This window comes from Hirundo rustica, chromosome 4 (genome assembly GCF_015227805.2).
Source record: "Hirundo rustica isolate bHirRus1 chromosome 4, bHirRus1.pri.v3, whole genome shotgun sequence".
NCBI lineage: Eukaryota > Metazoa > Chordata > Aves > Passeriformes > Hirundinidae > Hirundo > Hirundo rustica.
The window spans coordinates 62,935,433-62,953,230 of record NC_053453.1 but is presented as its reverse complement, the minus strand read 5'-3'; the positions used below and the strand labels follow the sequence as shown (position 1 = coordinate 62,953,230).

The 17,798-nt window shown below is 46.3% G+C and overlaps 1 protein-coding gene across 4 annotated transcripts; it reads right to left on the bottom strand.

The window, feature by feature from the left end:
• Positions 1–2,859: 2,859 nt before the first annotated feature.
• PTHLH (parathyroid hormone like hormone) lies at positions 2,860–14,619 on the bottom strand. 4 transcript variants are annotated; one of them, XM_040062678.2, is made up of 4 exons: positions 14,587–14,619; positions 12,429–12,551; positions 6,438–6,860; positions 2,860–2,997 (listed from the first exon to the last, which is right to left on the bottom strand). In XM_040062678.2, the coding sequence occupies exons 2-4, from the start codon at positions 12,527–12,529 to the stop codon at positions 2,988–2,990; spliced, it is 534 nt and encodes a 177-aa protein (XP_039918612.1). In that variant the 5' UTR covers positions 12,530–12,551; positions 14,587–14,619; the 3' UTR covers positions 2,860–2,987. The 4 variants fall into 4 exon arrangements, with proteins under 4 accessions (XP_039918612.1, XP_039918611.1, XP_039918613.1 ...); XM_040062677.1 differs by lacking the exon at positions 14,587–14,619 and adding an exon at positions 13,710–13,756 and having other exon boundaries at positions 12,429–12,641; XM_040062679.1 differs by lacking the exon at positions 14,587–14,619 and adding an exon at positions 13,567–13,695.
• Positions 14,620–17,798: the final 3,179 nt, after the last annotated feature.

The following is a 17,798-nucleotide window of genomic DNA, read 5'->3' as shown; positions in this document are numbered from 1 at the left end:
CTTCCTTCTGGGAAGTGGGCAGAGAGCAGGAGGAAGCTGGTGGGGATGCTGAGGGGAGAGCACAACCCACCAGTGCAAAACTTGGGATGAAGGGCTTGGAGAAGCAAGAGGTCAATGTCTGTGAGGCAGGATGTGGAGAAAGGGAAACACACCCTTGCTGAGACAGGAGACTGGTGAGGGAAGGTGCTGTGGGCGAGGTGAGGTCTGGGATTAGCTGGGAGAGCAACTAATAGGGAGAGCAAGAGAAACAGAGCTGAAAGGACATGAGTGCAAGAGTGCAGCCTTCCCAGAGGTCATACAGTAAAACATGAAATACTGAAGTTGGAGCATCATTTCTTTTCTCCTTCAGCACTTGGTGTCATGGACATCAGAAAATACCAGGATAAGTCCTGATTCTTAAGTCCTGACCCCCGCAGGGGTCTTTGAGACTAGTTAAGCTTTTAGGGTTGCACTGTCTGAGAAACTGACATCTCCGGGAGATTTTGCCCCCCACCACAAGCAAGGCAAAGCTGCTCTAGTTTGTCTCGGAAATGGGGATCTTCAGGATTCATCTTCCTGCAAAGCTGAGATCTTAAAAAAAATCTTGCATTCAGTTTTGTGAAGTCTGCAGCAGCGACTTTCAAACCAGAGTCTGTGAAGCACAAGATCCACAGACAGATTTTGTAAGCCCTGTGCAAAGGTCTTTCAGAAAAAAAGGACTTTTGCTTAAACTCTCTACAATTGAAGACTTTACCTACAGGAAACTAGGAAAAAAATTGCAAGTCCTTAATGGAGAGGAGAAGGCTACAGGGAGACCAGAGACACTCCAAAATCAGTTTTCCTCTTATGAGGAGGCCAGTTCTGCAGAGCCAAGGTTAAGCACTTGGGTTTTTGGTTTGGTTTTGTGCTCTTTGGGCCCCTGTCTGCCAAGGCTCATCCTTTCTGATGAATTGCCTCTGCCCAGAAGAGCCTGCAGTTTTAGTTCCAGCTGAGATATGCTGGTAGTCTTGAGATACAAAATTGTCTTTTGAATACATTGCAGTTAACTTTAGTTGTATGAATCCCAGCCTTAGCTGGATTCTATAAATAGGCAGGATGTGCAAGGAGGCCAAGTAGAAAATGTGCAGAAACGCTGCCTTTTTTCCTTAGTGCTATGCTTCATCATGTATAATATTTTTCATCTGAAAAGGAAGCAGCATGCACATGCTTTGTGGCTGTTGTAATTAACTGGACACAATGAAGCATTGAATTTCACACTTCAGAGAAGTAGATTGGGAAGGATGGGTCATTTTTTCTCAAGTTTTCCTGCTTTTAGTATTTTCTTGGAGGTAGTTTTCTGCAAGATTGGGCAGGGAGCAGAAATACATCTGGTTTGTATTACATGATGGCTGTACTTTGGCAATGGAAAAAGATGGCACTTAAAAAAAAGGAAAGAAGAATAAAAATGAAAAGTTTGGCAACTACAGAACAGAGCAACAATTACAAGAACTATCTTAAAATTCCCAGGATTTATAATTTATTTTTCCATGCTTGCATTTTTCTGATGTTGCTGGTGTTAAAGGATTGGGACACAGGAAATTCAGTTGGACTTTGCAAAGTTCAGATACCTCTGTGAAGCAATCCCCTTTATTCAGGTTGCCCCAACAGCAGCTGCTGGGATTTGCAAGCGAAAGGGATAAAAAGCAAGAAAAAGTGATAGACCATGATTTTTTTTGTTGTTGTTTTTCCCATGAGTTTTCTTCAGTCAGTGGACATGAATTCTTGAAGGGGGTCTCTCTCTTAGCTGGTCTCATCTATGGAAACAAGGCAGAAGCAGCATTAAGGTAGATGATTTTTGAAACAGATCAGTGTGAGGCATCTTTCTGGTGGGAGAGAGGAAAATTTATTTCAGCAACACAGGAGCACCTCGTGATGTGTCCCCCAGTGCAGTTTGCAGTTCTTCTACCCTTCATACATTCACCCTGGAAACAGGTTTTGCCCCCCTCACAGCAAAGCACGAAGAACTGAGGCTCTGCTGGTGTTGTGGCCATTGGGGTCTCGGGGCAGAGGCATCACTGACCGTCTTCCTGGGTTTGAGCAGGGCTATGGGTTCAACCTGCCAGCATCTTCCGAGAGCAGAGGAACTGATTCCTCCCCTGGGGCTGCTTTTCACACTCTCCAGTCTGCAGAGTGAAGGGTTTCAGCCCCTGGTTCAGCCCCTGCAGGGCTGGGGCCTGGGGAGGTTGGAAATCTCCTTCCCCTGCAGTGGGGTCTGAGCTCCAGGACATTTTTTACCCCCAGGTTGTTCAGCAACTGAACTAACTTGAAATAGAATGCTGGAACCAAAATACATTCTGAGTGATTTTTAAGTGAAAGCTAATGTGAAAATGCGGGAGTTTAGACCAATGTAAACACATTATATTTAAAACAATTTTCAATTGTAGTAAATAAAAAAAAAAATTGCTCCTGCTCTTGAAATTCCTAAAGAACACATTTTTCCTTCTGAGTCATTATTTAATTAGATTATATTTTATTAAACATTCTTTACAAAATTTAAAATACTGCTATTATACATGCTCAAAGGAAAATCAGTTTGAACAACTGTATGTAGGCATTTATTGAAATCAACCACAAAACAGGAACATTTTATGTCAGTTATCAATGTACTCAATATGTATATCTAAAGTGCATTATGTTACAAAAAATATAGAAAGTCAGCAGCACCAAGATACGTTCACAAAATAAATACACCAGTCAACAAAATAAATTATGGTAAATGTGACAATAATAATTGTCATAGCCTTAGCCAAAAAAAAAAAAAAAAAAAAAAAAAAAAAAAAAAAAAAAAAAAAAAGAAGAGGGAAATTTCACAATAACCAAATGTGCAGTTTCAGAGAGCAATGAGGGGAGGGAAGGTTTTATTCTGAGCATTTACAATATTTACAGGTAATAAATATTTTAATACTTCCCATATGTTCACTATTACAGAATACTGCAATATGTCTTCCAAATATCTCTTGCTGAAAATGTCAGCGCCTCCTGCAGAGAAAAGAAAGGACAGGAAAAACAGAAAAATTAATTAATTTTCACTTCAAATATGTGGACATAGAATCAATGGCAAGAGTGTCACAGACTGTAACAGGTGTGCCTCGCTAACAACCTTTTGAGATAACAGGGCCTGTTTGACTGTGTCACAGTTTTAGACATTTATTCAAGATCTCTGTTACGTTTTTCTCAGTGCAACCCCTCTAGAATTGTGATGACCTGCAGTTTGTCTCACACTGAGGCCATTGTACCCTCAGAGGAATGGAAAGGGGCTTTTTAAATTTATTATTATCATTATTATTATTATTATTATTTATTTATTTATTTATTTATTTATTTAGAGCTTTATGTGAGAAGATTCCTGAGTGCTACAGGCAGAAGAATTGCGTCACCCTATGATAAAAGTGTCAAGTGCTGGAAAAGAAAAAAATATAGTTGGAGAAAACCAAAAATTGTTTTGAAGATATGGAAAAGGAAGTCCTTGCTAACGCTGTGGCAATGCTGTGTTAACTGCTGGGGTGTGATACCATGTTCTGAATAAAACAGTGCCACGGGGCTCATTTGGTCTCTTTTCCCCACTGACAGGACACCCCTTAGGCAAGGGGCTGTGGTGTGTGTGAGTGAAGGCTGCTCAGGGCTTGCAGTGAGCAGACCCCTGGCAGCAACTCTTCGAGTGCTTGACTGAGTGAAAAGGCTCTAATCATGAAAACTTCCCTCTGGAAGCCAGAGAGCCTGGTCCTGAAAGAAAGCAACCATCCCATCCTCTTATCCTCCAGCTCCTGCTGCATTCAGCCCAGCTGAAACAATCCCAGTCCTGAGATCTGGGAGTTTTCTAAGGGTTGCTGCAGTCTGGTGTGAGTTCTCTCCCCATGAGAACAAAGCAGAACCTGCTCCCACCCTGTCAGTGTATTCCTTGTACTGCTACATGAAGCTGCCCAGAGGTGCTGCAGGAAATGCTGGAGGGTTGGGCTTCTTTTCCCTTCTGTCCCTGTGAATAGCCCTTTTTTTTTTTTTTTTTAAGTGGTTCCCTGGGAAACACCTAAAGGTGGAATGTGGAAATATAGGATAGAGTGGGATACTCTGCTGCAGGACTAATCACCAGAGCTGGGGATAGCATCCCAAGTAGCAGAAGTGTGTGGGTGTGAGGCACAACAAAACTCAGATCCTGGAGAGTTTAAAAGGGCTTTCTTAATGTGCACATTGAAAGGGAGGCTACATCTATCATTAGGGAGTTCGCACATTCAAAGGTTTTCTTAGGAAATTAAGAGCACCCTAACTGAGTTGAAATAGAATATAGCTGGAATGTCCATGAGAAATAACTTTTAAAGTGCCTGGAATGGAAATGCTAACATGAAGCACCTTAATAACTAGTTGGCAACAGTATTAGGGTCCATTCCTGGATATATTCCAACAGATATAACAATGGCAAATAATTCATACAGCATGGCTGTGTATGTGTGTTTGTCTGCACTCCTCAGGCCTGTTTCTAAGAGGCTGACATTTTCAATTTAGCCTGGATTTTAGGCTTGGTTTTAAAGTATAAGCTAACCCACATCTTGATGGTGGGCTCTGTACTAATGATAATTTGCAAGCTGAGTTCTGTGATTTGGACCTAGGTTTTGCAAGATTGGCTTCTTCCATGAGATACTCCTTGTAGTAAGCCAAGAGATCTAGAGATGATACTATTGTTGTCCATTTTTTTCTGACCTAAACCCAAAATTTTGTTTTCAAGACTGATCAGAGAGAATTGGTATGAAGATTTTAATCTGTGGTGTTCAACAGAAAAGAAGCACAGAGATACAGTGAAAATCACGCTTAAAGTTTACATCTTTTGCCAGCCTACCGAGACAACAAGAAACTCATGTATTAGAAGATTGTTCTGGTGTAAACCAACACGTTCTCTGTACTTGTGAAGGAGGAATTCCCTTTTCTTTTTTTTAACCGATTTTCCTTGTTTAATCATCTCTAATTAATTATCTGATATATAGGTTCTTTTTAAGAATCTGTGAGAAATGCTGCATTTGGATGCTGGACTCCACAGTAAAGCTGAGAGTGTTCGGCCCTCCAGACGCACTTCAAACAAAAAAAAGGCTGAACTGGGAAAATCAACAGGGTTGTACCTGTAGTTATTTTATACATCCCATTAGATGGCAAAAAAAGACAACACAGAAAAAAAAAAAAAAACAACCAAAAAAAAAACCACCCACAAAGAAATTCCCTAGGTTGTTTTTTTCCCTACATTTTAGATTTCTTTGTGCTTAGACAGGTGTCATTTACTGGCCAACACAGTCCCTTGACATCTGTTGAAACTGGTTTATGGTCTGGGACACCCTGGTCCATGGTCTGAGTGCCCAGCCCGAGGTGTTGGTACCTCCTGTAGATGCCAGCACCAGCTGAGGTGATGGAGCACATTGCAAACTCTGGCCTGTAAAGCTTAACTCCAGGCTGGGTTTTAGTAAATTCCACAGCTGGTGTCTCTTTCTGAGGGATTTACTGCAAGCAGGCGGCACTTCTCTTATGCCCCTGGTCTGCCAAGGTGAAGGGGAGGAGGAGAGAAAAGGGTGGGGTTTAGCTGCTGAAGTGCCAACATTCAAGGAGAATTGAAGAGTGGAATCCTTGGCTTTGCCTGCAAGTGTACAGATTTCCACTCAAGCTGAGATGACTACAAGGGGATGAGTCCCTTGGGACACCCAGGCTGATGTCTGCCCTAAAAACCCTTCTCTGTCATGCATGAGGGAAGCATGTTCCTCTCCAAGAGCAATGCTAAACATTGTTAAGCAGCAACGTAATTGTTTCACAAGCTGGCAAAGGGATGGAGCTGAATTAAAAAGCCCTTATGGCAGGGAAAATTTTATGGTGAAAGGCTGGTTTGCGTTGTTTGTAGATATTACTGAGAATTTTTCCGTGTTCTCCCCTAAGGTTAAACCGTAAAATGAAAAACTGTAAAGCAAGGGTAGGAAAGTTGCCAAAAAGGGGAGGTGTTGAGAGGAAGGAAAGAAAACTTGGCCATTTTATAGATACAAAGCCTTAAATAAAAGTCAAAACTTTCAATCTGCTGAGGCCCAAGTGTGGGACCAAGATATGATGTGATGCACTAAGGTTAAAGGAGGAAACAAAATTTTAGTGGCTGTGATGTGCTTCCTTTTTACAGAAATACCTTCACTTACTACTCAGCTTCAAAAGCAGATTTGGGCAATGGGTTGTTTAGGTGAATTGTCTCTCATGGGAAAGAAAGGATTTGTCCCCAGTGCAAAGGGAGGTACACTTACCTGCAGAGAGCACCTTGAGACCGGGCTTGCAAAGCCACTGCCTAGTCATGAGTACAAAAATCTGCCTTTACTCCCAGTTTGAGCAAGGCCTTGGCCTCTCACACCAAGGGATAACAATTTCAGTAAATACATGGGACACTCCCCAAGAGAATATAGCAGAATTACCTTAAAGTGTGATTATGTGTAGTCACAGAGATGTCCAAGGCTGGGCTCTCGGTCACGACGTCTCCGTACACACCAGAATTTAGCCAAGCTGAGCGGGTTCGCCTCTTCTTCTTCTCTTGTTCCTTACGTTTTCCAGGCTTCGCTTTCTTTTTCTTCCCTGGCGCCTTCAGGGGCTGCTCCTTGTAGGTCTGTGATTTGTTTGTCTCCTGAGTTAGGTATCTGCCCTCATCGTCGCTGCCAAACCGGATGGGGTAGTTCTTGGTGTTGGTGGAAGGTTTAGGGTTGGGTGACACCTCTGATGTTGCACGGATCTCTGCAGTGTTGACGCCTTCGATTAAATTTTGAAGGAATATTCTTCTTCGTAGGTCTTGGATTGACTTGCCCTTGTCATGCAATAGCTGGTGCTCCGAAACAGCCCGTTTGCTAAAGGAAGAGAAGAGAGTAGAGGGGAAAAAACGTTTAGGGTTTGGTTACTGCCCAGTGCTTGGCAGAGCTCCGCTCTTCTCTGGCTGTGGTGGCCACAGTGACCATGTACCAGGCTTGGAGACATCTAGTGAAGTCAGACTGCTGGAGCAAGTCCTGCTTCTTCCTCAGAGTAGCTGCTCTCAGCAGAGAAGGGAAAGACCTAAGCGGGTAATAATTCTCAGCTGACTGATCACATACCACTGGACCCGGAGCTGGATTAGTCACTGCTCTGTTCTAGGAAAGCATCATGACTCTTAATATATCACACTTGAGGCAGTAAAAGCAGGAAGGCAGTTGTCAGAGATAGGAAAACTAAAGAGTCAGATAATGCAGCAAGAGTGGGAAAACCCAGCACTTGTACTGGAGCCGGAAGTAGTGTGTGTATACAGCATCATGCTAGTGATCTTCTGCTCAGTCATTACTTCAGAAAACACAAACAAGCACATAAAAGTGCATTTAAATATGTGCAACTGCAGGAGCATAAAGGAAAAATATTTGTATCTGGGTGTCTGAAACACAGGCACTTCAGTCCATAATGAGCTATCCAAGGAGGCAGCCTGAGCATCAGCAGAGATGAGCCTCAGCCACGCCTGTGGATTTATTGCTTGGTCACTTGTGTCTAATTATGGTTTTAGCTGCCTTCCTAGTATTGTTTTAAGTGTGAACTTTTGGGGCCAAATTTCTTCTCTGCTGTGCTGTTTGAATTTTATGCTAACCCCCTTCACTGGATCTTCTTCAAGAGCATCCTGGTTTCTCAGAGTGGTTTTTCCAGAGTTCATGCTGACCTTTTGGTACAATGAGCTCTGTCTTGTTTTCGAGGCATGGTGGGATGAGTAGCTATCTGTCTTTTAGAGATGTTTTACTGGCAAGGAATGTATTAAACATCTGAGGAAAGAAGATATAAATGGCACCTGGATAATAAATAACCAGAGAAAATTGGAGAAAACACATGCCTTTTTCTTGAAGTGGAATAGATGCACAGCTGCACTGTGAACCACGGACAGAGCACAAGCAGGGATTTTAGCTGAGTTCCCATGAATGCAATAATACAGTTTATCCTTCCAATTGCTCTACTCCAGCATGCAGAGTTTGGCTATGGAATCTCTCCTCTTGCATCAGGGTATGGCATGTGACTGGATTCTCACTGGCCAAAGAAATTCCATTCACTGCCTTGCCTGTCCTATAATCATTTGGTCAATTAGCTGGGGAAGAAGTGGTTTCTGCACGTGGGTGAACTGAAAGAAGACACACCACTGTGAGTGAGTATTCCTTCCTTTCATCCCATCCCTCTTTTTCCTGCTACTTTACCAGATTTGAAAATGCAAAATATTTGCGAGTGTTCTGCAGGTTCTCTTTCTCAGTCCCCTCAGCCAAACTCTTTAGATTTATGACTTGATCAACAGTAGAGCTGTTGGAAGTTGAAAATTCCAAGTAACTCTGTTTTAAGAGCATGCCCTCTAATTTCTGTCATTTAGGGCCGCACTTTCTGAGTATTGGGTTCAAGTGACGGATTTAAGTGATATTACATCTCTATTGCTCAGTGCAAAATTCAAACAGCAAATTTCCCCTGTTCCACAATGAGACTGGAAGATGGCTGTCAAAATCTGCTCAAAATCAGCTCTGCATATACTGGGGTTTGTGAGTACACATGTCGTCAAATATTGTCTGTGTTTTAAATGTCCTCAAATCAGTTTTCGCTTACTTCAGCCTTTAGGGCAGGTATCTTATGCCCCTCTACTAAATGTCTCAAAGCAAAAATGCAATGTGATGATACTGAGCTGATCCCACATCATGTCTTTCTCTTCAGTGCAGCTGTGACCATCAACACAAGCTCATGATCTCCCCCAGAAGAATTTTTTTGACCAAGAGCCATCTCCAACACCCTTCTCATTAGGGTCAGTCTGATTGGCAAGTAGGCCAATAAAACCAGCACCCTGGGCTCCTCTGTGTGACTGTGCTGACTGACAGGCTGTCCAGTGTGACTTGGGTTACATTCCAAACTTCAGTAGTCTATTTTCTCAGGAGACCTGCATGTGAAATGCAGTTCTGCTTTCACTCTTCTAGTTCATAGAAAGTGTATGAAATCTCTGTGCTTTAGGGAGTCTAAACCAGCGTCTCATGTGATGAGCAAAGCTTTCCTACTGCCTCTTGTGAACTACCAAGGATAATTCCTTCTATCACAGACGACCGAAAGCTGCCTTAATCCTCTAATGTGTATTTGGTCAGCTTCCCCACTGTGACAAAATCTCGACTCCTCAAAGCCTGTCATTAAAGGCCTCTTGATTGAAAACCTATTCCATTTTACAGAACTGAAACCTAAACATTTAGTTCCAGTACACACAAGGCAGTCAAAGAGCATTACAGGATCTGCATCTTGAGTGAGTATGCATTTCCAAAATAATGCAGGGATTGACGTGTGAGGGGTTGGTGTGCCAAAGAGGGTGGGTTTCCCTTTAAATGTCTGTATGATATTTAGCATCAAGTCTGGCCCCAAATAACATTCTGCTATTCCAGATGATTGTATAACATTATGTAGTGTTACATTTCACATGACTTTTATTACTCAGCCAGACTTAAGGATTACATTTTGTCTACCAGCTTCCTTTGTGCGCTCTAAATCAAACAATCTCCTTGAAACAAAGATGTGGCAGATACACATCCCTTTGACCTTCTGCCTCCTTCTGCTTCAATTATTCAAACAGCTCCTGTGTTTGTAAATCATGGAGAAAGGCTTGCCCAAGAAGACTGATGTAAGTAAGAAGTGCTTCATAATGGAGATATCAACAATATCTCACCCACACACTTGGAGTAGGAAGGCAATGGAGGCTGGAATGATTGCATTCACATATTGCCTATGATATGGAAAAGAAATATTAGGCTGTTAGGGTTAAGATGACCCACTAGAGGTCCCTTCCATCCTTCTGTAAAATACACCTCTCATCCAAGGAAAAGGATCCTGTACCCAAAGCGAGAGCAGTAAATGCTGAGATTCCATGTGGCAGGCACTTTTGAGACAAGGATGTTGATGGTTTATATTTGACCAGAGCATCCAAACTAATTACTGGATCCAAGTACACTGTGTACATATGAGACTGAGTGTCTCATCATGGGGAGAGCAGAAGAAATCCATGACTTGTGACTATCCTGACTTCACGAACTTCCAGACAAGCCACCCTTCCCAGGCACATTTCTCCTCTTTCTTTTTTTTTTTTTTTTTTCCCCTTGAGATAGCTAGCATTTCTAAAAGGCAACATTCTTCAAGCTACCACTTTCTATCTCAGAGTGCTGCTCTTATTTAGCTGTCATTATCCTTGACTGTCCATGTTGGGTCTGATCCTAAATTCAGCAAAATAACTGAGAAGGATTCAGTCAGCTCTCTGGATTTTGCAAGACTGAGTGCCCTTGCCACTGACTCCAAAGGGAGGGAAATCTGCTCAAACTATCTCAGGCTTAGGAAAAATATTTTGAACATATCTAGGGACATGATGCTGCGATGTCTGGACATGATGATAAAAATATGTAATTTCATTTTGAGGCATTACAGGGTTTCTCAGAAGTTCTTTAGCAGCTAAAGCACTCCTATAACAAATAACATGTCTGGAAATCTTTTCTAGGGACAATTTGCTATTGCTTTCCATGGGAGATTTGCTTCAGCAAAGTCTGTAGAACCAGGCCTATGTAATTTTGATTATTTTTGCATGTCTATAATAATGTGCTTCAGTATTTTCATCTATTACTGGTTTAAGTTTCTGACTGTGAAAAAAAAAAAATCTCGAAGCCTAAGTGAGTTATTAACCATTAACTCGAGGAATGGTTTGTGGTGATATTAAAACAGGACACATGTTTGAGTGTGGTGTCTGTGTTTGTGCTGTGCCCACAAACAAAACTACGTGAATGCCACTAACTGACAGCTGACTGGTTTCTTGTGTGTGCTTTACATGCCAGAGCAAAGAGGGAGATGAGAAATGCGTTTTCACTGGTTAGCTTACACGTCTCCTCCCCGCTGTCAGGACAGAATGGGGATGTTGGGAGGATGTTGGGAAGACCTCTAATCCTGACCTTTAAAAACAAGTGTTAGAACTACACTAACTGCAAAAGAGAAAGAGTATTTCTCTGCAAATCTTTTTTTTTTTTTTTTTTTTTTTTTTTTTTTTTTTTTTTTTTTTTTTTAAGCAACCAAATTTGGCTTAGATCCAGTGCAGAGTTTCCTAGCCAAGAAAATAACAGCATCTAACTGCACTTCAGTTATTTTCTTTTTTTATTTATTTTTGAAACTGAAGTTTGATTCCGCTATATAATATGGTCCCAAAAGAAAGAAATAACCCAAGAACAGCTTTCAGGAGTACAAAACAGTTAAACGTTAATGGACTGAGAATAATAGACTGTAACATTATCAGCAATAACATGTTCTACACAATTTGCTGTAGGAGATTTGTAATAGCTCTCTGCCTGGTGCCAAACTTCAGGTGTGTCTGAAGTCACTTCACCTGGGGTATATGTATTTTTTTCTTTTGGGTGTTTAGTTTGTTGGGGGTTTTTTTTGTTGTTGTTGTTATTATTATTATTCTGTGTGTTGTTTAAATGGCAGAGGAAGTGCTATTTGGAGATCTTGTCCTTATGCATGTAATAAAACATTTAAAAGGAAACCCATCTGAAATTTTTTGCTGTGTCATGTTTCCCTGTAAGTTGTGATTGGATTTTCCAGCACTCTTTCGCCAGCTTGGCTTCCCTTGGAACTGAATAACAATACAGCCCTCCCCAGTACGACTGAGGTGTTTCTTCCTTAGAAAATCTGATGCAAGTCCAGGGAAAGCCAGCGAGTTAGATGTGTGAGACATCTGCTCCTGCACCAGTGCAGAGGCTTCTCCTGCACTTTGTGTACGGCTATTAGTATAAACCAGGCTGATTATTTTGGAAGAAGCAAAAAGGTCATTTCCTGAACAGACTGTCTTAAGTTACACTATCATTTATCAAAAAATATGCCTCTGCCTCTAAGTAAGATACTGGACTCAATTTGGATTTTTTTTCCCCCTGAAGTGGCAGAAGTCCAAAGAAATTGCTCAGTACTTCAGTGTCATGATGGCCCTCTCACTTCTGCTGTTTCCCCTACCCTTATCAATACTGGGTCCGCGCCAGAGCCCAGGAAGTGTCTGTTAGTGTAACACGCAGCGCTTGGATAAACCGGGATGCTCCCGCGAGGGTCTCGGGAAAGCCGCACAAAAATCACCCAATTGCGTCGGAAGGGAAGCCCCTCCGCTTTCACATCGCCTCCCCCAAAGCTTTGTAAGCTCACGCAACTGCAAAGCGCCCTGTCCCTGCCCCAAATGCCCCTTCCTGGCTCTCAGGCAGCGCCGATGAGCACCTGGGGCAGGTAACACGGAGCGGCCCCTGCAGAGCCGGCAGCGCTGCGGAGCCTCCCGGGCTCCTTCCCTCCCTCCTTCCCTCCTTCCCTCCCTCCCCACCGGCTCCGCCACCGCGGCGAGGGACAATAAAGAAAAAGGAAAAAAAAGAAAAAGAGAAACTCACAGTCTGCGGCTGATCCCCTCGACTGATCTCCCGTAGGAGGGCACGGAGTAACTCAGCAGGAACACTGCGAAACTCCACTGCTGGAAGAGTTTAGCGAACATTGTATCCTCCGGGGCTTAAAACCTGCAAGGAAAGGGAGGTCAGTCCCGAGGGACAGATGCGCCAGCGCCGTCCTCAAGGAGTCCCCGCTTCGGCTCTACCAGCTCCGAGGCTCTGAAGGAAAAACAAACTTTCTGAGATCTCGGCTCACTTCTTCCAAACTTCGCTCTGTCTCTCTCCCTTCCTTGCTGTCTGCCTCTCCCTCCCTCCCTCTTTCCCTCCCTCCCTCCTTCCTCCCTCCCTCCCTGTCTCTCGCTGCCCGCAGGCAAGATCTCTCTCGATATTAGTTCAAAAAGCATCTAGCTCTCGTTTGAACAGGGTTAGAGCGGGGTCCAGGGAGTTCCCTGAGCCCGGTTTAGTTCTAGTGCGCTCAGGGCTTTCTGTTACAGCAGAAGCCCTCTCTGCAGATAAGGAAAGATTCCCAAAAGTCAGCTCAGCTGCTCACTTCTCTGTAAACACGCACACACACACACAGAGGCTGAGGCGGAGGGGGGATGCCTCTCCACATCTGTCTTTCAGTGTACCTCTGCGAAAAAAAAACAAAAACCAAACAACCAAAACGGGTCAGGTTCACGCCTCCAGCTGCCGGAAAGTTTTGGTCCCCAGCAGGACAAGGAGAGAGACAAGCGGTGACAAGGAGAGACAAGCAAAGGTCGTTGCCTATCTGGAGAGCCCGAGAGGTCTGGGAGGAGCGGTAGCCCCGGGAGGCTCAGGGGCTGGGAAGCATGCTTGGCTCGGCAGGTTGGACTGGGCTGCAGCCTGCGATGTTCACACGCCCCGGAGCAGCCTCCGGGAGACCTGTGGGAGGACGGAGGGTTTTGCAAAGAGATGGCGCCCTAGGAACATGTGCGGAGAGAGCGAGAGCCCGAGCGGGATACCCGCAGCCAAAACGGAGACTGGGAATCAGCGCTTCCCGGGCCCGCAATCAAAAAGGAGCAAAGGAAGGGAAACACCCGGCAGCACACGCACTCAGCGGACCCCGAGGACTCCAGCCAAGCTCTCCGCATCTCCTGCATCCGCACTCCTCTCTCTCCCTCACCTTGCAGCTCTCCCTTTTTGCGTTTACCCCCGGGTCAGCGCCTCCCCTGCCGCGGGGATTCCTCCCATCGGTGGGAGCACTTTGGAGCTCAAGCCCCAGAGCGCTGCCCGGGACCGCCGCAGCCTTCTCTCGCACGCACCTACCGTAGCTGTTGGCCGCTCCCCTATTAGCCGGAGGGTCGGTTCCTAATGATGCTAATTGTACGCTAGTGAAGGGAGGGGGGAGCTAAGGAGGAGGGCTGGGGGAAGGACTCGCGGTCTATGAACACAAGCGCTCCTGGCCAAAAAAGTAAACTAGTGGAAAGTTTTCTCCTCCTCTCCCTTTTTCGCCTTCCACTTCGCCCTCCTTCAGCCTGGCCGGGGCTCTGCAAACCGCTGCGTCAAGTTGCGAGGCGAGCAGTGCCGCGGGGACAGCGGTGGCCGGAGAGGCGGGAGGTGGCCGGTCACCCCCGGTCACCCCCGGTCACACCCGGTCACCCCCGAATCCCGGCGGGCACCGACGGCCGGCAGCCCCGCACCCCCCGACGGAGGCACTGAACTTTTCCATGCCGGGACAGCACTCGTGTGGAACCCGAAGGTAACGCGGCCCGCCCGTCTCTCCAGCCTGGTGGCTCTACAAGGGGACAGCGGGACAGAGCCGGGGGGGGCAGCGCTCCCCTCGTCCCCACCGCCTCTCCCAGAGGGGATGCCCTGCACGCTGATCTCAGGTCACACGGCCTGCACACACCTGGGCACGCCGGCTCCTTCCCGGCAGCATCCCGCGAGCATCCCTGCAGCATCCCTCGCCCCTCCGCAGGGCTCCGCCGAGCCCCCCACCCCACCCCAGAGAGGGCGGCGGGGCGCCGGGGTTGCTGGTTGCGCCGCTGACAGCCTGATTTACAGGGAATGCTCTCCCAACACCCTCACAAGCCGCAACAAAGCACCGAGGCGTGCCGGCTGATTGCTCCTTCTCATCCTCAGCCCCCAAATTAAAGCAGGCTCTCTGGAGAAGGTTTAGGTGCAAAGCAAAGCGTTTTTCTACCTGCAGGTTATTTTGAGTTAAACGGCGCTTGCTGCCACAGTTTAAAAGCCCAGACTCCACACCACACAGGTAAATAAAACCGACAGCAGAAGAGCTGAAATAGAAATCGTGCTGAAGACATTAAATCGTTTACACTGTAAATAAATGCCCTGGACACCTGGTAGGCTATAAATTAAATCATATAGCCAATAGGCGCCTTTGATTTACATTGCCCTTTCGACTAATTAAAAATAATTGTGAGATCCCCTGAAAATAACCCCCACACAGGTGTATTGGTCATGTTAAAAGTAAAACGTCCATCAAATATTTTTAGAATTTCCTCTCCCACAGAAATTAATTAAAAAAAAAAAAAAAAAGAAAAAGGAGTAAAAAACCAACACACACCATCCCTTCCAGACTCAGGAAAAATAAATAGCCTCTATAAACTCAGAATCCTGAAGTTTCTTCACAATTTATCACTTCACCTTTTCCTTGAGTTACAGCTGTCTGTGCCTCTCAGAGATCACCCTGGCCAACAGTGGTTGCTCTTCTCAGCAGTCGCTTCCAAAACTATGTTCTGAGCTTAAGAAGAAGAAGAAGAGGGGAAAAAAGAAAAAAAAAAAAAAAAAAAAAAAGAAAAAAAAAAAAAGTGAGAAAAAAGAAAAAAAGGAAGTTAATTTAAAAAAAAATTAAAAGTCAATACTCTTCAAAAATCCAGCCTACAGAGCTTTGATTCTGCCTGTAACAGATTAGAGCTAAATAAAGGGGGTTAAAAGCAGGTGCTTTTCTCCCTTGCTGCTCTTTTTATTATGAAGAACATTAGCTTCCCCTGATATATATAGTGAGGGAGACCCTTCTCCATGGCTTTTATTGAAAAGACCAAACTTGTGACATCACTAACCACCTTCCTATGGCTGAGTTTGCCTCTTCTCTGCCTCAGTGGGCTTGGGAAAAAAAAAAAAAAAAAAAAACAAAAAAAAAACAAAAAAAAACCACCTAGCTATGGCTGTGCTAATACGGCAGGAACTGAGCAATGCCAAAGGCTTTTAGGAGACTCACTATCACCCCATGCCCCCCCTGCCCCCCTCGCCCCCGAGGGCTGTCATCTGCAACCACCGGCGCAGCGCTTTGTCACCTGCCACGTAACACAAATGAGCGAACTCGCGTACCCGTGAGCAAACTCCTGGTCCTAAGCCCCACCGTAAGCCTGAGCCTTCCTCCGTGGCAGGATGGGGAGAAAAAGGCCCCTCACTTGGGGGTTCAACCTTCCCTTTCCCGCAGGATGCCGCGGGAGATGCTCTCCCGGGAGGGACCCGCCGCCACCTGCAGCATCTCCCCGCTAGGCCCGGCCAGCTCCCGGTGTCCCCTGGCCCCGGAGGGGTGAGAAGGGATGAGGCTGGACTAGAGAACGGACCGGCGGAGCTTTAGGCGCGATTCCACCCCCCGCACCTGCGCCGGACACCGCTCCGCTCACGGAGCGCCCACGGGCACGGCTGGCCCGGAGTCTGGGAGAGGGGAAAACCCCACACCTTTGTGGGAGACGGGAAAACCCCACACCTCTGTGGGTCTTTCACCTGCCGGGGCTCGGTGAGGACGGGGCTCCCCGCCAAGGCAAGCAGCTTGCCGTCGGTATTTCCTCCTGCCGGGATGCGCGGAGGGAACCGGTGGGTTTGTGTGACCTGGGAAAGGCTTCGGCCGCCGGGAGGTGAGGCAAAACCCCGTGTTTGCCCTTCTGGCCGAGCCCTCCCTGCCGCGACAAGGCAGAACTTATAATTTTAGGTTTTCTGACTCCACTTTCTCCCGTCTTCCCGCCTCAAAGACAATGAGATTTTGGAGGGATGCCGCGCTTGGCTTCTGCCTCCTTTTTCCATACGTATAAACACGCATAAATCAGCTTTCCTACGAGGAAATTGACCTGGGAGCTTGGCTAGAAAGATAAGTCCCCTTTCCAGGTTTGGCACGTAATTCCCGAACGGGGAATAGGGCCAGGGGCTGCGGGCGGGTGTGTGACCGGGCTCCCCCCAGAAGCTTCTCAGGAGCGAAACAATAGCGAGCGAGCGGGACAGGTTCAGCTCTGTGGCGAGGAGATGCCCTGGCAGCCTCAGGGAGGCAGAGGGAAATAATGACTAAAGCCCGGCCCGGCGCTCGGAGACGGACTAAATCCGCAGCTCCGCAAGCTTCCCATCCTTCATCTCCGTGAAGTTCCGCCTCTCCCTCCTCCCTCTTGTTTTATTCACAATAAAGCATTTTCGTCATTTCCCCTCCCAGATTTCTATAACCTCAGTTGCACTCGTCCAGGGCTTCGGTTCAGACGGGGTGTTTAACCTCCCCACTCTTCCCAGGGTGGAAAAAAATGGTGTTCAGAAAAAAAAAAAAAAAACAAAACCAAAAACACAGGCGTGCTGAGTGCTGGAGAGTCTGGAGGGGAAGGGAAGGGAAAGGAAGGGAGCGGCACCACAGCGATTGCTGGACTCATCCTGCGAGGTCCAGAAATCCCCTGACTTGCTCAAACTCGCTGATCCAGCCAGGTTAAAAGCCAGCGAGGGCTGCTCTCTGCAGGCGAGGTGCGAAGCCCCAGAATATTTTTTCCAAAGCTCTCAGGGTGGGCTTGAGGACAAGGCTGCCATGTAATTGGCAGCAGACAGAGGCAGGCTTCCTAGCTCACACTCGTTCTTGCCCGGGACCTAGCCCTGCTGTGCTCTGCAGTGCCCCGCTCTCATGAAGGGTGCTTTCCTCTCTGGCTGCCCGCAGGCCGTCGGGGATGAGAAACTCCTTCTTCCACGGTGTCAGCATTGGGTGAAAGGATAGCTCGGGGAGAAAGAAAAACCCGCTTTTCCCCTCCCCATCAGCCAGCCCCAGACGTTCCGAGGCGCTCCACGTGAGCACGCTGATCTCCTTTATTAAACAGCGATAGAGCAGCTCAGCAGAGCCGCCTCTCGCCCCCGAGGGGCGGCCGGAGTCGCCCCAGCTCAGCTATTGACACGACCCGCCGTTCATTTAGACAATATGCATTTAATTCAATATGCATTTACTTTAACGCACTCGAGAAAGGGCGGGCGGGGCGGGGAGGCGGGGAGGGGGGTGAAGCAAAAATACAAAGAGCAGCGTGGAACTGAGGAGAGCTTTGCCAAATCTTATGTCTGGTTCCTAGAATCCAGCAGACAGCGGAAGGAGTAATTTTCAGATTTGAGGAGGCAGTGATGAATCCCCGGGGCTGCCGAGGCCCCGCAGCG

Excerpts from the sequence above, each read along its gene's own strand:
- PTHLH (XM_040062678.2), bottom strand. The coding sequence starts at position 12,529 with ATGTTCGCTAAACTCTTCCAGCAGTGGAGTTTCGCAGTGTTCCTGCTG. Across the intron at positions 6,861-12,428 it reads GAGGGGATCAGCCGCAGACT|CAAACGGGCTGTTTCGGAGC; the intron begins GTGAGTTTCTCT and ends CTCTTCCTTTAG.